Raw genomic sequence first — 17,131 nt, forward strand, 5'->3', positions numbered from 1 at the left:
CAAAAGCAAAACAAAAAATTGGCGATCATGCCCTTCTGTTTTTGTCTTCGAGAATTTTTTTTATAAGATTTCTAAATTTTTGCATATTTCAATTTATCTATGCATTTCAATGATTGCTAGAACGATTGAAGAAAACAAAATGTTTGTTACGATCATCTGTTTTAATCTCTTTTTCATGTACTTAGTAACGGACAAAGGTCGTATCTGCCTTACGTACGACCCTTTGCGTTTATATTTTCAATCGTTTAATTTCGATTGAATTATGAGTCTTGATAATTTTCAGAGCGAATGGCGAAACCAAAAAAATTATGCACCCTTTTGCCACTAAAATCAAATTCTCTGCGGTTACGACCTGATGTCATTAGATACGCGATGTATACATTATCTACATTAAATGAAATAGTATTGATTCTGAATGTAAAACGTGGCAATTTTCTAACATACGAATTGTTCTTCTGTCTTTCTAGGCGTATAAGGATTTTAGAGATGCTGAGAATCTCATGCCTTTGGCTACAAGTGATTTCCGGAATCCAGTTTGCCAGGAACTGAGAGCCCTGCGCGACAGCAATGCAGAATCAAACAGTTTCGGATACAATCAGAATTCACCAAATCAAGACAATTACTCGAATTCATGTTTTAAAAATAATAACGAGTCATGCAGCGCGGACAGCACGGATACCTTTGCCAGTTGCCACACACATTTTTTCAATTCTCAAGGTGACCTCACGGAGGAAGGTGATAGTAACTTGTACATAAACCCATTGGAAAGTACAGACAAGTGCAACAGCTGTCATCGTCAACAGTCCACTTCAACGAACACGACGAAGTCTACGACAACAGGCGTTCTGCTACACATATCCAATGTACAATCTTCCGAGCAGCCCGCGCAGACATTAAATCCACCGAATGAAGATGGCAAAGAAAATTTCAGCGATACCTCTGTACCTAAGCATAAGAAAACTCGGATTCAACAAGTAAGTATATGCATAACATTTTCAAGACACCAAAAATTTTCGAATTTACCGCATGTCACATGCAATGTGTGTGTTTTCGCCCAGGTTCTGACCTTAAACCTTACTACTTGTACGTGACGTTGAAAATATCTAGAGGTGCATTCCGAAATTAGGTGCCTGCACTAAAAACTCCCTAGGACAGAGGCAAAGCTACTCATGAACTCGGCAGCACAAAACAGATAAAAGTTTGCTGACAGCATTGGGAGCTAAAATCGAAACGCACCCCAAATATCGAAGCAAGAGTGTGCTTGAATGATTTCACATTTCTTAAACTGAGATGATATTCCAGAACTTACATGTAATACTTACATTTGAACAAATCATGTTAGAGAAAGCCTGATATTGCATATTTCGTTGTCAGTATAGAGCCGCAAAGTACACTTGGGGGACAATGAATCTGAGGAGGCTAAATTTTTATACTAGGCAGTTATGTTGGCAACACAATAAAACCTACAGCGCCACAATCGGCCGAGAGCGAAACAAACTCAATCTCAATAAACATAACATAACCCATGACCGTCGAATCTAACCTTAGAATACGTGTCAATCCAACAAGTCATTATCCCCTCAGTATTCCAAGGTTAGATTCGACGGTCATGGGTTATGTTATGTTTATTGAGATTGAGTTTGTAGCGCTGTAGGTTTCTCTGTATTGCCAACATAACTGTCTAGTGTAAAAAATGAATCGTCTCAGTTTCATTGACCCCAAATGTACAGTAAACTTTCTTGTCTTGTATTCATGATTTGATACATGATTTGAAATGGCGGTCGGTCAAATATCCCAGTCACAAAATTACCCCGTACAAAATCCCTGCGGAACAAAATCTCCTATGACACCACCCGCCCCCCTCCCTCTGCAGGAAATCACCCCTGACAAAATCTCCCCAATAAGATCTTCAGCACAAAACTCTCCCGGCGAAAATTCCGCCTGGATGAAATTTCTTTTCACAATTTCATTAACTATTCCTCCGCTCGAATATTATTATACATACATTTCTCATTCATTTATCCATTTATTGATACATTAAATAAAATTAATCGTACAAATGAGTTGATACATAAGATCTAGTACACATACAATTTCATTTAATATATATGATTTGATTAATGTAATGATTGATCTAATAAGCGCAGAAAAAATATTGCTAGACGGGAATTTTCTCCGGGGAAATTTTGTGCAGAAGGGATTTCTACTCGGGCGGTCATGTCCTGATCTTTTCAAGAGGGATTCTGTGCAGGGGGGTTATTTCCAGGGAGATTTTCTGTCCGGTCTATATCTCCGTGAACTAAATTTTGCCCGGCTACATTGTTCGGGTGAAAATCCCCTGAACAAAATTTCCCCACAGCTAAAATCTCTCCCAAAAAAATGTCTCCTTAGTAAAATCTCCATGATGATAAATTAAAAATAAATTAAATTAATAATTAATTAAAATAAACAAATTAATAAAAATAAATAAATAAATATACCCGGTGTTCGAAAAAACTTACGAAATTTAAATTTTTCTCGGGGGTAATTCATTCCGAGGGAGACTTAATCTGAGAGTCATTCGGACTGAGGAGTTTTTGTCCGAAGGGATTTTTTCCGGGGAAAATTTGTTCCGTAAATTCAGTCCGGGGAGAATCAATCCAGGGGATTTAGTCCTAGAACCGTTCTAGATATGAAACAAAGTGTACATAGGGAAACGAAGGAGCCGAAATTACATACAGAGAGGATACAGAGGGAAGGGAAACAATGCGAACGACAGCGCGCCGGTAGATAAACAACCGGAGTTACATATAATTTTTTGTGGAGTTTCACATGGAACCGTGCATGGCGTATGCCACACGTAGAGATATTATAAATAAATACAGTAAGCAAGTATGGCAATGGCACCAGGTATAGCCGATTTGCCCATAAAATGAAAGAGAAAATTGAGAGATGCTATGTATCATCTTCTACACAGTCCTGCGCACTGTGGGCAGTGTGTTACTGCGTAGAGGTCATGTTATCGCCCTCTTGCCCGCTCTCAATATAACATTTTTCAACAGCATAAGCATTTAATTACTTTTGAATATAACTAGCTAAGTTTTACAGTAACGTATGAAATTCTCTCGATTCTCTCTCACTTTCTATTTACACGAACTTTCCACTTATGCTTACCCCTGCAGATTTGCCACGCTATTTATAATATCTCTATAATGCCAGAAGCCTGCCTGACTTAGATAGCAACTGTCGCACCTCACACGATTCTACTAACAGATTAGCGTTTGCTGTCATAAATTGAGATTTGTAAAACGCGCTCTACGATTACACGATTTCGGAAAAGTGTTCAAAACTGTGATGGTAATGCTGCATCATCGAATCTAATAAATTTGAACATGATTAGTTTACAGTGAGTTGGATCGCAAATGGCTTCATTAAAATGGTAAAGTAGTCGAAGACTTCGATTCTTTGTGGATCCTGCATTACTTTAGCATACAAACACCGTCTCGATCTGAACTAAGTTAAAAACTGTCTCCAAAGATCTTCATCGCAGGAATTCACGCAGTTATCGAGATATTATGATTTTTTCCCAAATACTCGGGACTTAATTGCAAAACTGATATACTACAAGTAAGCTAGTGGCACGTATCTATTTTATGTCACTGAATTCTATTATGATCAGGCATAGGAAATACGTTAGATTGACTGACTTCCATCATCTTAAGCTTCAAAAAAATGATGAATTTCTTCTGCTCTTTGCTGCTCGTCTGAGATACTTTCGCCGAACGTTGATAAACATTTTCTGCTTGTCGAAGTTCCAACATCGTTTTCCTATTCGTCATTATTGCAGTAATTGCTTTCTTTGAATGCACTGCCATAAAATATTTTGCCATACACTAAAAACTCAGTTTTTGCGCGTCTCCCTCACGTTGCACCATATAAAATACAAATTCACATACTGCACCTAACTAGCTATGAACATGGTTTTAAGACAACACACACAACTCTTTTTGATTTTATTACACCTGTTTTAGTTACCGCTACTTCAATTTCTTTCATGTAAGAGGTTATTACCCAATGTAAATCTATGCCCTGAATCGATGGAGAATAGGTAGGTGTAATGAATTTATTAGCTCGTTTGCATCTGTTAAACTGATTTGGTTGTGCGGCCGGTATAAAAGTGCAATTATGCAATTCAAATACGGTGTCTCATGGAACAGGTTGGCAATAGTATCTGAAAGCTTTACCTGGTCACAAAAAAATCCAGTGAAATTAAACTAATTCATACCACTGATCTGCCTGTAGTATATCAAACATGCAATCGGCTGAAGAATATTTGAGCAAAAGTCAAGCGTTGTATATTTCCAACGAAGATAGATTGTGACGTTGCACCACCATGCACACGTCATGCGTCACAATTACGGTCCTATAGACAGGTCTGGGCACTCCAAGCCCCTTCCTATATAACGCAGCGTGACCGTCTTAAAGCTTGTGTCTCAATTTGTGCACCAAAGACCGGAGCGCTGCAATCTCCGAGGCCGGTGTGCAACAAAGAGAGGAATATAGGGCAGCCGTCGTTTTATCCGTTCGCTTGCGTGCTAAGGCCGTGTTCGAAAATTGACTGACAGTACTGTCAGTAATCTTTCATCTCTTTTGCGCTGCCGAGTTCATGTTTTTAGTACTGGCAGTCAATTTACGAACATGGCCTAAGTAGGCCTCTCCCTCACTAGCGCTAGCGGCGAAAATTCACAACATCGGCTTCATTTTCGAGCACGGTTTTACAGCTGGAGTGCCCAGATCTGTGTATACGACCGTGGTCACAATAAACCCCGAACCCGCGTAGCGAAGCTGAATAGGGTCGAGAAGACATGGGAAAATCTGACCTTGCTCGGCACTACCGTGCGAGGAACGCCATTTGTACACGAAACACCATTGAGTGATAACAGTTTTTCGAAGACGACGTGAGTAGAAAAAGACGAGCGAGCGAAGGACAGCGACCCTCCACTGCAGTACTCAAGATTACCCACGGGCTCCGTTTCAGTTACACTGCTGCCAGAACTGCAACATCACTTGCATACCCACTCACATCTGCCTTTCCTCACGGGTCTGGCCTGTCCATGTTGGGGAACTGGCCTAGGGCACTCGAATTTGGCGTTCACGTTCGTCCCGTACACTTGCCGTACCGTCCAAGAAATAAGAGAGAAGGAGACGAAATACCGAAATTCAAAGTTGGGCCAGATTTTAGCAAAGAGTTAGTAGTACCGATTTTTGCCACTTATTACGCCCGTGTTCTTTGGTCGTTCAAATATTATGAAATATGTAGGACGGTATTCGCATCAGGTTGAGTAAAGTGGGATCGAGTTGTTCGCTGCCTATAAACAGGGATTTTATTTACAATACGTGAAATTATAAACAGAATGATAATATAACATATTTCGCTCCTATCCTATAAACAGGAATCGAAAGCAATACTCGTTCTCCATTTCTCTCCGGCCCTCTGCCTACCGTCCTTTCCCACCAAAAGTCGAGCGGGGTAGCAGTCGGTATGGCAGTGCAGGCTCTTACCATAAGCAGCCGTGAAGTGAACGGATTTCTCTTTTACAAATTGTGACGTGGATTTTTTTTACTCCCCGGTCACTCGGAGAAAATGACCGAGAACTTACCACGTGCACAATAATTTGGCGTCCACGATGTACCCTGGACCTAAAAGAATATCGCGAAATTTGTTGGGCGCCCGGCGTGATCAACACGCCTCGAAATCGGTAATGCGATATACCGCGACCATATACTCCGTAGCTCAGTACCGCGGAGAGGGGAGGGGTAATTTTTGGGTAGAGAGAGATACGAAACACGTACGCCAACACGTTATTTTGCCAAGTTAATATAAAATTCAAATAATATATTTCCAGCCAGCGGTAATACAAAACAAAAGAAATAATGCTTCAAAAATCGCTCTTCGTGATTCCACACACCGAACAAGAGAAATAATCATCCAACAGTCGCTCTTCGCGATTCAAAATACCAAGCAATAGAAATAATAAATCGTAATTCGCTATTCGCGATTCATACTCAATTACTTAGAGTTAACAAACTAAAGAAAATAAGGATGACATACCAGAAAAGAAGAAAGAAAACGGGACTAAATCTAAACGGCCTCTTATGCCTCCTCGCGCTAGTCGCGGTCTGAAAAAAATAAACGATAATTCAAAACTAAAGACAACGGCTGACTCGACGCGCTAGCCGCGACCGTCCTCTACCAACTACGGCGCTAATCGCCAACTTAATAATAAACGACTCGACAAAAATTAAACTGAAATCCCGATCGACGCACTAACCGCGATCGGTAATAAATCTAGAAAATTCCTTATGCCTACGGGCCCTAATCGCCACTTTACTATTAACCAATAATGCAAAACCCCAAACGAAAAAGGGGACTCGTCGCGCTGCCCGCGACCGTCCTCTACCAAAAAAAAACAATCTTGTTATCATACATCCGAGCTCAACTTCCTCGGTGACGTCGGAACACGGTTCGCGAGTTCGAACGCTCCCCTTTTGACGACTCGCGACCTACTCGAGAAGTTATACTTTATCGTACTGACTCGACGTGACCCAGTGTAACGGAATCTGGTTACACTCAAATTACCGTAGGTTTGCCGCGACTCAATCCCGGGACTCTACTCAACCTTCCCGGTCACTTAACCGTGGCTCGACGTTAGTACGCGCAATTCAGGCTACGGTCACCAAACGAAATGATCGGCAAACGAATTTCAAGGATTTTTCGACACGCAAATTACAAACGGCTATCCTTTCTCGGACAATCCCTCGCTCAATTACTCTCGAAATTCGATCGCTAGGATATCAGCAACGCTTACCGCTCCACATCCAGCTCACGAAGCTTCCCACTCCCTCATGTCGGTGTCCGTCCATCGTGCCTCGCAACCCAACGAACGTTTTCGCGCAACAACTCAACCCCTTTAACTAATCAAACGCAACGTCACCTCCCTGATCAATCGCCAGAACTAGAGTGATCTCAGATGGCCGATCGGCCGCAACGCCGATTTCGTCACGCTCATCCTTCGTGACGTCATCACCCTAAGAATGCGCAACAATCGATCTGTCATCGATTTCGGAGATTGCGCAACTTGACGCGCACCTGTCGTCGCGACGCGGCGCGGCGCAGAACTTAACGCTAGATCGCGATGTCGTCTTCCGCGCAGCTCTACGGGGTCCTGGGGTTGGGCGGGGTGGTGCTCCCTCGTCGCTCGCTGGTCTCTCGCGGTTGCCTCGGTTGGGTGTAGGCGGGGTGAGCGGGGAGGCTGCGGCGCGCCGGCCGCCAGCGGGAATCGCGTCCGCCTTGGATTCCCGCGCTGCAGGGATCTGCGTTGTCTCCCCCTCCGCAGCCTCGGTATCCTTCCCGCGAGATCTCCGCGGTCTCGCCTTGCCTCGAAATATCTTCGGAGTCGGAGTTGGTCGCTGGCTTGTGGCCGGTGTACTCGAAAAAAAAATAAAAACAAAAGCCTGCAACATCTTATTCGTAATTCGCTATTTCGTCCCTGTCGAAGCCCGGATGCGTGACTCCAGTTCTGGCGCTCTCTATTATTATCTCGCGACTCGATCTCCGAAACCCTTATTCCTGGATTCCGCCCAAGATTCAGGGAGTATCTTGTAATGGGCATGTCTGTCTAAAATGCCACGTTACAAAATATATAAAATTAATAATGAATATATTTATAAAAATAATGAATCAGTAAGTATATAAAATTATTGAGTGCTGACCAGGTGTTGACAGCTATTTGGTTTACATATTTCCAACGACCGAAGAACACGAACGTAGTGAGTTAAGGAAATCGGTATGACTAACTTTACGCCAAAAACCGGCCCAAATTTGGCTGGCACGTACGCTTGAATTTCGTTCCGCAGAGTAAGGTAATATTTACAGAGTTATGGACAAATACCCCGGTAACCCCAGGTGCCATGCAAGGCTTTAGTCAGATGAGCTCACGGGAGTTGAAATTTATACCGTAAGATGACTCTGAAAAATGCCTTCCCCCAGTGCTAGCGCTAGCTCGCGGTAGGCCCCGTGCAAGGCTTGAAAAGCGGGCCCCCTAGCAAAAATTTTCCGACTACTCAAATTTCAAAATAGAACTCTGCGAGATTTTTTGTTTGCAAAAATTAAAATAATATCTGCAAAATCTAACTTTCTGCCAATTTCATGTTTAATTGACACTGCAGCTAAGCTATTCAGCCTGCCTTGGCACATAGTGGAAAGCAAACAAGTTTCTATTAACTTAAGTTGTAAGAATTTCCTTTCTCCCAACGCGGAAGTTACGGATGATGTTAAAAAAATCCTTGAAGCCACGATAACGTTTGGATATATTTCATCAAAACCTTTGGTAATAATGTGCACTCATGAGTGCACTCGGGTTGGCCATTTTAGATGTTGCAGAGTAACTCTTTAGGGATTCCAGTTCTTGGGCAAGCTTTCCACGATCAATATCACTGTTTCTATCTTCCCCTGTTAGGAAATTTTCCAGAGTTAGTGATTTATTCAAAATTTGAGATCTATCCAATCCTACAAAGTTGTTATAATTTTGGATGATACTAAAACCTTTGCAAACGTCTTTTGTCATCGTGAAACGTTATTGTGAACTTGATATCGCTATAGAGACCGAGCGCGAGTACGCATGCACACACGCGTCTAGGTTAAGTTAACGTAAGTATCACGCTACCGACCAAAGCGTGACCGATCGCCCCAGGGAATCCACCTAATTGCATTTAGTTTTAAGGTTAACTCACGGTTCAGAATATACTCATCAAGTTTTACCTACAAACACATCTGCATTACTCTCCGAAAACCCTGTCTTCCGCCTGTTCTCAAATTAGGGATGCTGCGATCTGAATCGATTATATTGAGAATCAATTTTTAGCAAGTAATTACCGATAGTTTTTATCGATTCTGTGCTTTCAATTAATTGTATGAATTGATCCTCTACGCTTAAGATAGTTTCGAAGCAACTTCAGAGCGTGATAAGATAGAGTACACGTATGTAGCACGAAAGTCCTGAAAGACTGGTAGTGTTGTTTGATACCATATGTGTTTCAAAGAGGGAAATATCTGCGCTTTATAATCTATACTTCCTACAGATTGTAATGATTGGTGATGGTATATCGTTTTAGGGGCGTTGTCAATTTCTAGATTATCGATGGTATATGTATATTTGAGGAATTTTGCGCATCATTTCGTGTATTTTTTAAGAATTTAAAAGTACTTGGATCTTGGTGGGATCAATCTCTTATGCTGAAAATGATTGAGAAACCGATCGATCATGTATCGATTCATTCGAAGAAATCATGCATTCCTATCCCAAATCGCCAAAATTTCGTACGGACTCACAGCCCATGATAAGATGCAATTTAACATTGGTCAGCGATTGAGTGCGGGATGTCAGCATCGGTCTTCGTCCTAGTTCAGGTCGTGACGCTGTTTGTATGCAAAAGTAATGCAGGATCCACAAAGAATCGAAGTTTCCGACTATTTTACCATTTTAAATTTTAGCTAGCGCCTTTGTCTGGTATAATATTGCTGGCTCCTTGGGTCATGCACCGAAGCAACTTAATATTTTGATTTAAATTTTTTTTTGGGTATTCACTTAAGTGTCTTTTATGAGATGAAGAAGGTCATGGTAATAATTTTCGATTTTTAGGTAGTAAACATTTTTTTAAAACGTAGGAACTTTCAAGTTACGAATAATAGTGAAACGTTTTTAACAGACATCTCTTTATAACAGACATGTTAGAAGTCCTTGACAGAAAAGCATTGCCTCGGAGGGGAAAATATACCTCTGAATAATAGAAATTCTATAGTATATTACGCAACTAGGGAGGAAAGTAGGCCATTTCCTTCTCGTGTTACGCATAGTACTTTTTACTACATCTGTAAAGGAATAGTATGTCACGATACAAGTGCGCGAAGTATGTGATTCCTATACTTCCTGTAGTTTGTGGGCCGAGCGAAGCGAGGGTTACAGAGAACGAGTGCAAGGCTCACATACGTATACGCGCATCGTGTTCTATTTTTTGTAACACCTGTAATGGGACGTTCCACCCTGTGCACCGAAGGATGCGCAAGGCGGCCGATTCGCCAACAGTTCCCAAACTACTAGGTAATGTCATAAAATTGTTAGGTTATACCAAAAACTGTTAGGTAATGAACATTATCTAACAGAAAACTGTATCGTAATGAATATCACCTAATAGTTTTCAACATTACCTAACAGTTTTTGAAATGTAGGGGAATCGGGCGCTTCGCGCTTCCTTTTTGGTGCACAAAGTCGACCTTTGCATGAAGGCCTTATAAAAAGTTCGATATAAAACGTTAGATTTTGTGGAAAATGTATTTACATCAGAAGTGAGAAGGCATCGTACGCGCATGCATCCACACTTCCCCCTCTTCGCATAGGTACACATTTATACACAGAAAGAATAACAACATGAATTTAATCAAATTAATTTTGTGCAAAATATGTATATTATATAATACCTGTTTCAAACATTCAAAATAATAACCTATTCAAAAAGTATAATGACTAATCATGTGTATTTGGTAATCCGTTTTTGGAAATCAAACAATCTATAGTGAGCAGTTAGGGAGGGAAATCATTTTCTTCTTCGTTTTGTATTTTTATTGTGTGGGGGAAGGTTGACACATCCGCGGTAGTTAAGCCTATGCGCACAACAAATTCGAACCTCCTCCACAGGGGAAAAAACGCCACTTCCTTCCCACTAAACGGAGTAAAAAAACGAACTTTCTGTCAGGGTGTGGTAAAAAAGAACAAACACGGACACTGCCACGGTTGTATTTTTCCTTGCAAAAACTTCTTAATAAATGGATACATTAGCAAAATTTTCAGTTTGGTCATTGTTTTCCAAACGCTGGAGCCTGCTACATATCTACCTTTACCAAAATAGTTTCTTTTTGCGTTTATTATACGTATATTTCATTCTTTAATTTCTCATAAAGAAAATGTCATTTTTTTTTTTTTGTTTATCACAATATTTCTATTTCGAATACTTACATTCATTTATTCGTTTATGTACTTTTGGCCATCAAAATATTACATATTTCGTGTGTATGTATATGTTTATCCGCAATAAAGTACGACATATTTGTGCAATAATAAATGAGCCATTTTCTGTATAACGGACACTTGTCAATAGCGGACAAGATTTCCGGTGCCGAAGGCACCACTATTGGGAAGTTTCACTAAACTATAATTTTTGACGTTCCTGTGATTATTCTCGCTATGTTTTTGCAACATCATAAAAAAAACTCATAATTCTCGTCGAGAGAAGTGCCAGTTGCAGTAATGTTTCAACGTTTTTACTATGCATCGGTGCAACATACGGGTTAAACAAAATGAATGTTTGAAAAAACTCGACAGGGTGATTCTGATTTAGAAATCATAAGCATATTATTATTTCTGGTGTCATATTTGAAGTTGTTGCTCAGTGAAAAATCAAATTTATTTTTTGGATGTGGAGGCCTCGAACCTTAAATGCGATAATTTCTCGTCTTGGAACTCCAGCATTTGTTGACTAACGAGAAACAATGAGGCTTATGAGCCGCCGGCTATAATTTGTACTAAAATGAAGAATCGAAATCCAGATAAAGGAGTCATTTTATGAATTTTTCGTGATTGAATCATGAATACTTAGCGAATTCAGGACAAATTATCCCGGCGAATGAGTCTGGAATTGCCTGTGCTTAGCGCACGACTCATCATTGTCTGGATAAGTTTATCGTTTAAGTAACGATTATAAGTTTTACGTTGCCAAACAAGATGTGTTTCATGATAATCCATTTCTGAATATTAAGATTCCCGAAAAATATCGAGCGAATATATTTCTATTATAGGAAACTAAATTAACTAAAATAGAAATATTTTCGACACCAAACAGTTGGAATATTTCGATCATCGCGTGATAAGATGACACACATAACATGGTAGAATTACTATTGTCGAGGTGATGTAATTACAATACTTTAGAAATATTGAAATTGAAACATTCTCCCTTACGGTCAAACAATTTAGTGAGAGCTGAACTGTTTCTAATACCTTATAAAAATGAATACTAAGTGAAATATTACAGAAAAAATATTATTAGACGTTGAAAATTTTATTTGATTTTTTGACAGATTAAAATTACAATTGTAATGTTTCTGTTACATTGTATGTAACATGTTGTACTGTGCGGGTCAGAAATTAGCTTCATAGTTTCCTACAATTATTTTTGTTATCTTACAATTACCAGAAATGGAATGTAAGAATACGTACGAAGATTAAGAGGACGTTAGACTCCCGTCAAATCTGGAAAATGGGAGATAAAATCAAAAAAACTATCAGATTTAGCTACAGTAGATTTGACAAATCTGTTACTCTGCTACAGGCTGAATCTGCATTGCTAACGTAACCGACTTGTTCCAAAAATAAGCCGTATCAATGTTACTGACCCTATGTGTACCATATCATCGCATGTCAAATCGAGTAAAAACTAGCTGCAAATACTTATTGCTTCCACCAATTTGCCAATCTTCTGCTAGGCAACCCACAGTCACAATTATGAGCCCTATGATTTCCCTAAATTTCAAGAGATTTCATTACTTGAAAAAACAAAGTACTAACCTAACCTAACCCCTATTGTTCAATACGATTTGTCATATTTTGATGGATGTCTGACATTTCCTCAATGACATAGATTTTATATCTCGGTGAAATTTTGACGACAAAGATAGAATTGCATAACATATCTGTATTATACGTTCAGGTAATAGTTGACAGTGAATTGTACCTTTGACTTGCAATCGCATATTTTAACTGGACGTTTGCTTTTCTACCCTACTAATAATTACAGAGCGGAAAGCAACGCACCCATTTTGGCGTTAATCCTGATTCTTTATCGAGTATTGTTGGAGTCTCGACGGAAAATACTGTCACAGGAGATAACAATAACCAATACGGACTGATCGACAGCCTCAGAAATGGCATCCTGACACCAGCAGATTACTTTGCCTCTCCATCCCGAGTGATTAACCATCATTTGTTTGGAAATGTTGGTGGCTTGAAACATTCCTACTCTGGTAATTGATATCATAATGATTAATACTGCTTACAATTGCAGCTATCGTGGTCAAACAAAATCTCTTGGTGCCCTAAAAACGAGGCAATAATTCTTTTTTTTTTCAATTTTCGAGTCCTCGAATATGTGAGTCCAAAACCCATTTACATGTGTCTACAACACACAATACAACAAGAATTCATCTTTGATGGCATTTTACGAATGCAGCATTATATTATTACATGTATTTATATTCTTTATACACATTAATGGAAAATTCGAAATTTTATAAGCCATGGTAATAGTACTCGATTCAGTGCTATTTGTGAAGACTCTGCCATATTTTTAGCGCAGAGTTTGATCCACTGGTCAAAAGCTATACGACATCTTCTCAAATTTGAAGATTGCAAACAAACTTGCCGTGCAATCACTCTTATAACATTTGCAAGCTTTACCGCATCATTTTTCAAAAAACTTGAAACTGTGAAATCATTTTATAAATAACAACGTTGTCCACAAGCATTTATCTACATAAAACTACCAAATTTGAAATACCGTAAAATAAGCAGCATTGGCCATTGGCGACTTTTCCTCTTCAGAGATTAATTCTTATCAAAAATCGCATTGGTTGTATTTGTTTTACCTCATGTATTCGGAAATTATTTCCAAAAATTACTTGTATATTGGTGGAAAAATCTGTAAAATCTGTGTTTCACTCTAGACAGTCATGTTGCCAACACAGAAAAACCTACAGCGCCACAGTCGACCGAACGCGAAACAAACTGAATCTCAATAAACATAGCATAACCCATGACCGTCGCATCTAACCTTAGAATACGTGTCAATCCAACAAGTCGCTATCCCCGCGGTATTCTAAGGTTGGATTCGGCGGTCATGAGTTATGCTATGTTTATTGATATTGAGTTTGTTTCGCGCTCGGCCGACTGTGGCACTGCAGTGTTACCAACGTAACTGTCTAGTGTAAAAAATTAGCCGTCTCAGATTCATTGTCCCCAAGTGTATACCAATGATTTATTTAATAAGTGTACGTATATGAATTCTAGGGAAATCTATTGGAAGTAAGCTGTCCTTATCCAGCAACTCGATAGATAGTGAAACAATGCCGTTTTTAGACCGGCACCGTGTTTCCAAATCAATTCTAAAAAAATCAGATATCAGCAATGTTCGATACAACAACGGCTGGGACTCAGATAAGGAAAAACTGATATCAGAAAATACGTCTGCTACCAGCGTGTATGACAGCGAAGGTGATATTCGGACAGATTCGTTACTGATAAAAGGTCCAGTCCTCAAGCTGTCGCAGTCATCTGAACAACAATCTTCTGGGATAATTTTCCAGACGAAGAATGAAAGCAATCGAAACGACGTTTCAGATCATATCAGTACAAAAAACTTTACAGTTGCATTATCGAAAACTCTTTTTGACTCACATAAAGGTAATTTTTACTTCGTACAATAGCATGATTAGTATTGTCGATCAGCTTATGATGTGTTGTTTGAAATCCTGTTGAAAATAAGTATTGTTTACTCTACAACTGAAAAAGAATAGAAACGGAACGATTAGCAGAATTACGGATCTCGTCTCTTTAGGTTACAGAATTAAGCATGTTTTATTCCAATGAGAAACTGTTCGTTTTACCTGTTTATTCGTTTATATTCGATGTTATCTGTTCTTTCCTATCCCGTCCTATCCGCAAGAACCTCTCACAGCCTATTCGGTTCAATTATTCATTTAGAATAGGGGATTGCAATTTCCAATCCGATTCTGTTCTTTCCATCCGAATCAATTCGTTTCAATAGGCTGTGAAAGGTGGCATTGTCGCGGATACGACGGGATAGGAAAGAACAGATAAAATCGAATATAAACGAATAAACAGATCAAAACGAACAGTTTCTCCTTAAAATAAAATATGCTTAATTCGTTAATCTGCAAAGACGGGATCCATAATTCTGCTAATCCTTCCATTTCTATTCTTTATCAGTTGTTGTGTATTTCTATCGTCCTTTTTCAAATTCGTTTTTATTCGCATTGTCGGATAAAGAAATCGGAATAGATCATATTGAAAATTCTATTCTTTTTCAGTTATTGGGTACGTATTATCGACAAAATGATACACACTGTTGAAAACTCTAGTTTTCCCTAATCGCACGCCGATCAATGGAAAACTACACATTCAATCGCTATCTCTAAAGTGAAGAATCTATGCTTAAATTTTAACCATAACGGAAGCATCTATTAAACATAAGAATCAACTGCACATGCACTAAATAATTCAATCTTAATAGTCGGCTAAATCGTCCTGCGGCGATATTTTTATCTTCGAGGCAGAAAGCCAACTTGACTGAAATGTGATAAGAACTGTGAAACTTTCACGTATTAATCAGCGAATTGAGGTTATGTTGTTATTTAGATTTATTCCTATATACAGTTATTTCTTTCTAAGCTACGCCTTGGGCGGCAGGGTGAAACAGCACCTGCTTAATTTCCTACTTCTCGAAATTCTCAGCCCCGAGATTTGAAAATTATTGTGAAAGCACTGTTTACATGTGATCTTACTGTCCTAATACACAATGTACACTTGGGGACTATGCTGAGACGGCTAATTTTTTACACTAGACAGTTATGTTGGCAACACAGAGAAACCTACAGCGCCATAGTCGGCCGAGCGCGAAACAAATTCAATCTCAATAAACATAACATAACCCATGGCCGTCGAATCTAACATTAGAATACCGCGGGGATGATGTTATGAGTTATGTTATGTTTATTATGTGAAGATTTCGTGACCCTTGAATTTTTTTAAATATATGGAAGGATTCGTCGGAGAGGGTCAGAGAATTTGACCGTGCGTGGTTGCAAATGAAAATATAAACATGCAACCACGCATGGTCAAATTCTATGACCCTCTCCGACGAATCCTTCCACATAGTTATGTTTATTGAGATTGAGTTTGTTTCGCGCTTGGCCCACTATAGCGCTGTAGACTTCTCTGTATTGCCAACATAACTGTCTGGTGTCAAAAATTAGCCGTCTCAGATTCATTGTCCCCAAGTGTACATACCGGGACAATCTCTTGAAACTTGAAAATCAACTGCGTATGCGCCAAATAATTCAATCTCATTGGTCGGCGAAATCTTCCCGCAGCGATATTTTTGTCTGCGATGCAGGGGGCTAACGGACACAAAATGTGAACATTTCAATTTTCAAAGAGCATAAGCATTAAATTCCGACCGTTCTTCGAAAAATCAACTTTCCGACCCAATAACAAATGCTTCCCAAACCTTTCCGAGTCGCTACCTCAATTATTTGAGATTGTTACCTTGAAAATTCGTATCAACTACATCGCCGCCAGAAATTTAATAAATGTACTCTTGTGGTATTTAATGTACTTTATTTACGGTAAATACTTTATAAATGTGGAGGACGCTTTTGTCGTGCGTTAGGCCTACAGCCATCTTTCTTTGTGTGACTGGTCCCAGGCGTGACCGCTAGGTGGCGTATAAGCTCGATCGTGACAAGAAACAGTTTGACAGCTAAAACTCTGAATGGCCAGCCCGCACGAACGGCCGATAAAACTCGCGCATGCGCGGTTGATTTTCAAGTTGCAAGGCATTGTCCTGGTATACGATCGTATCTGATTATTTTTTCCCGGAAATAGGCAAAATAAATGACATTTAAAGCAGTTGGTAAAGACTAATTATAGCATCCTCTTAAGGTTAGCCGGACCCTGATTGTGACTTATTTTTCACTAGTGGAAGCGGTACCAAGCGCCATCTATACCAATCAGAACACAGCTTTAAACGGAAAATCTTCTTTTCACGAGTGAAAAATAAGTCAGTATTAGACCCCAGAAAGTCGGAAAAACGGTTACTATTCACCTTGACCCTTATCCTGAAATTTTATCGCTTGTGTTACGATGAAACGGTGTTATAAGTAACAGAGCTTAATGTTTTTTGGTTAGTTAGCACCTTTACATGCTCACGGCATCCTCTCAGCCTTGTCAACGTAAATTTGCCT

General features: G+C 39.5%; 1 protein-coding gene across 3 annotated transcripts in view; it reads left to right on the plus strand.

The window, feature by feature from the left end:
* Shab (Shaker cognate b) overlaps positions 1-17,131 on the plus strand; it is a 122,168-nt gene that overhangs the window by 92,598 nt on the left and 12,439 nt on the right. For 2 of the 3 annotated variants that reach the window (XM_069133296.1, XM_069133297.1), the window contains exons 6-8: positions 468-974; positions 12,889-13,114; positions 14,157-14,549. In XM_069133296.1, coding sequence (XP_068989397.1) covers positions 468-974; positions 12,889-13,114; positions 14,157-14,549 — 1,126 coding nt within the window. Of the gene's footprint in view, positions 1-467; positions 975-12,888; positions 13,115-14,156; positions 14,550-16,866; positions 16,948-17,131 lie in introns of all 3 variants that reach the window. The other variant, XM_046610545.2, reaches the window with a different exon arrangement.

Source organism: Neodiprion pinetum, chromosome 2 (assembly GCF_021155775.2).
Source record: "Neodiprion pinetum isolate iyNeoPine1 chromosome 2, iyNeoPine1.2, whole genome shotgun sequence".
Taxonomy (NCBI): domain Eukaryota; kingdom Metazoa; phylum Arthropoda; class Insecta; order Hymenoptera; family Diprionidae; genus Neodiprion; species Neodiprion pinetum.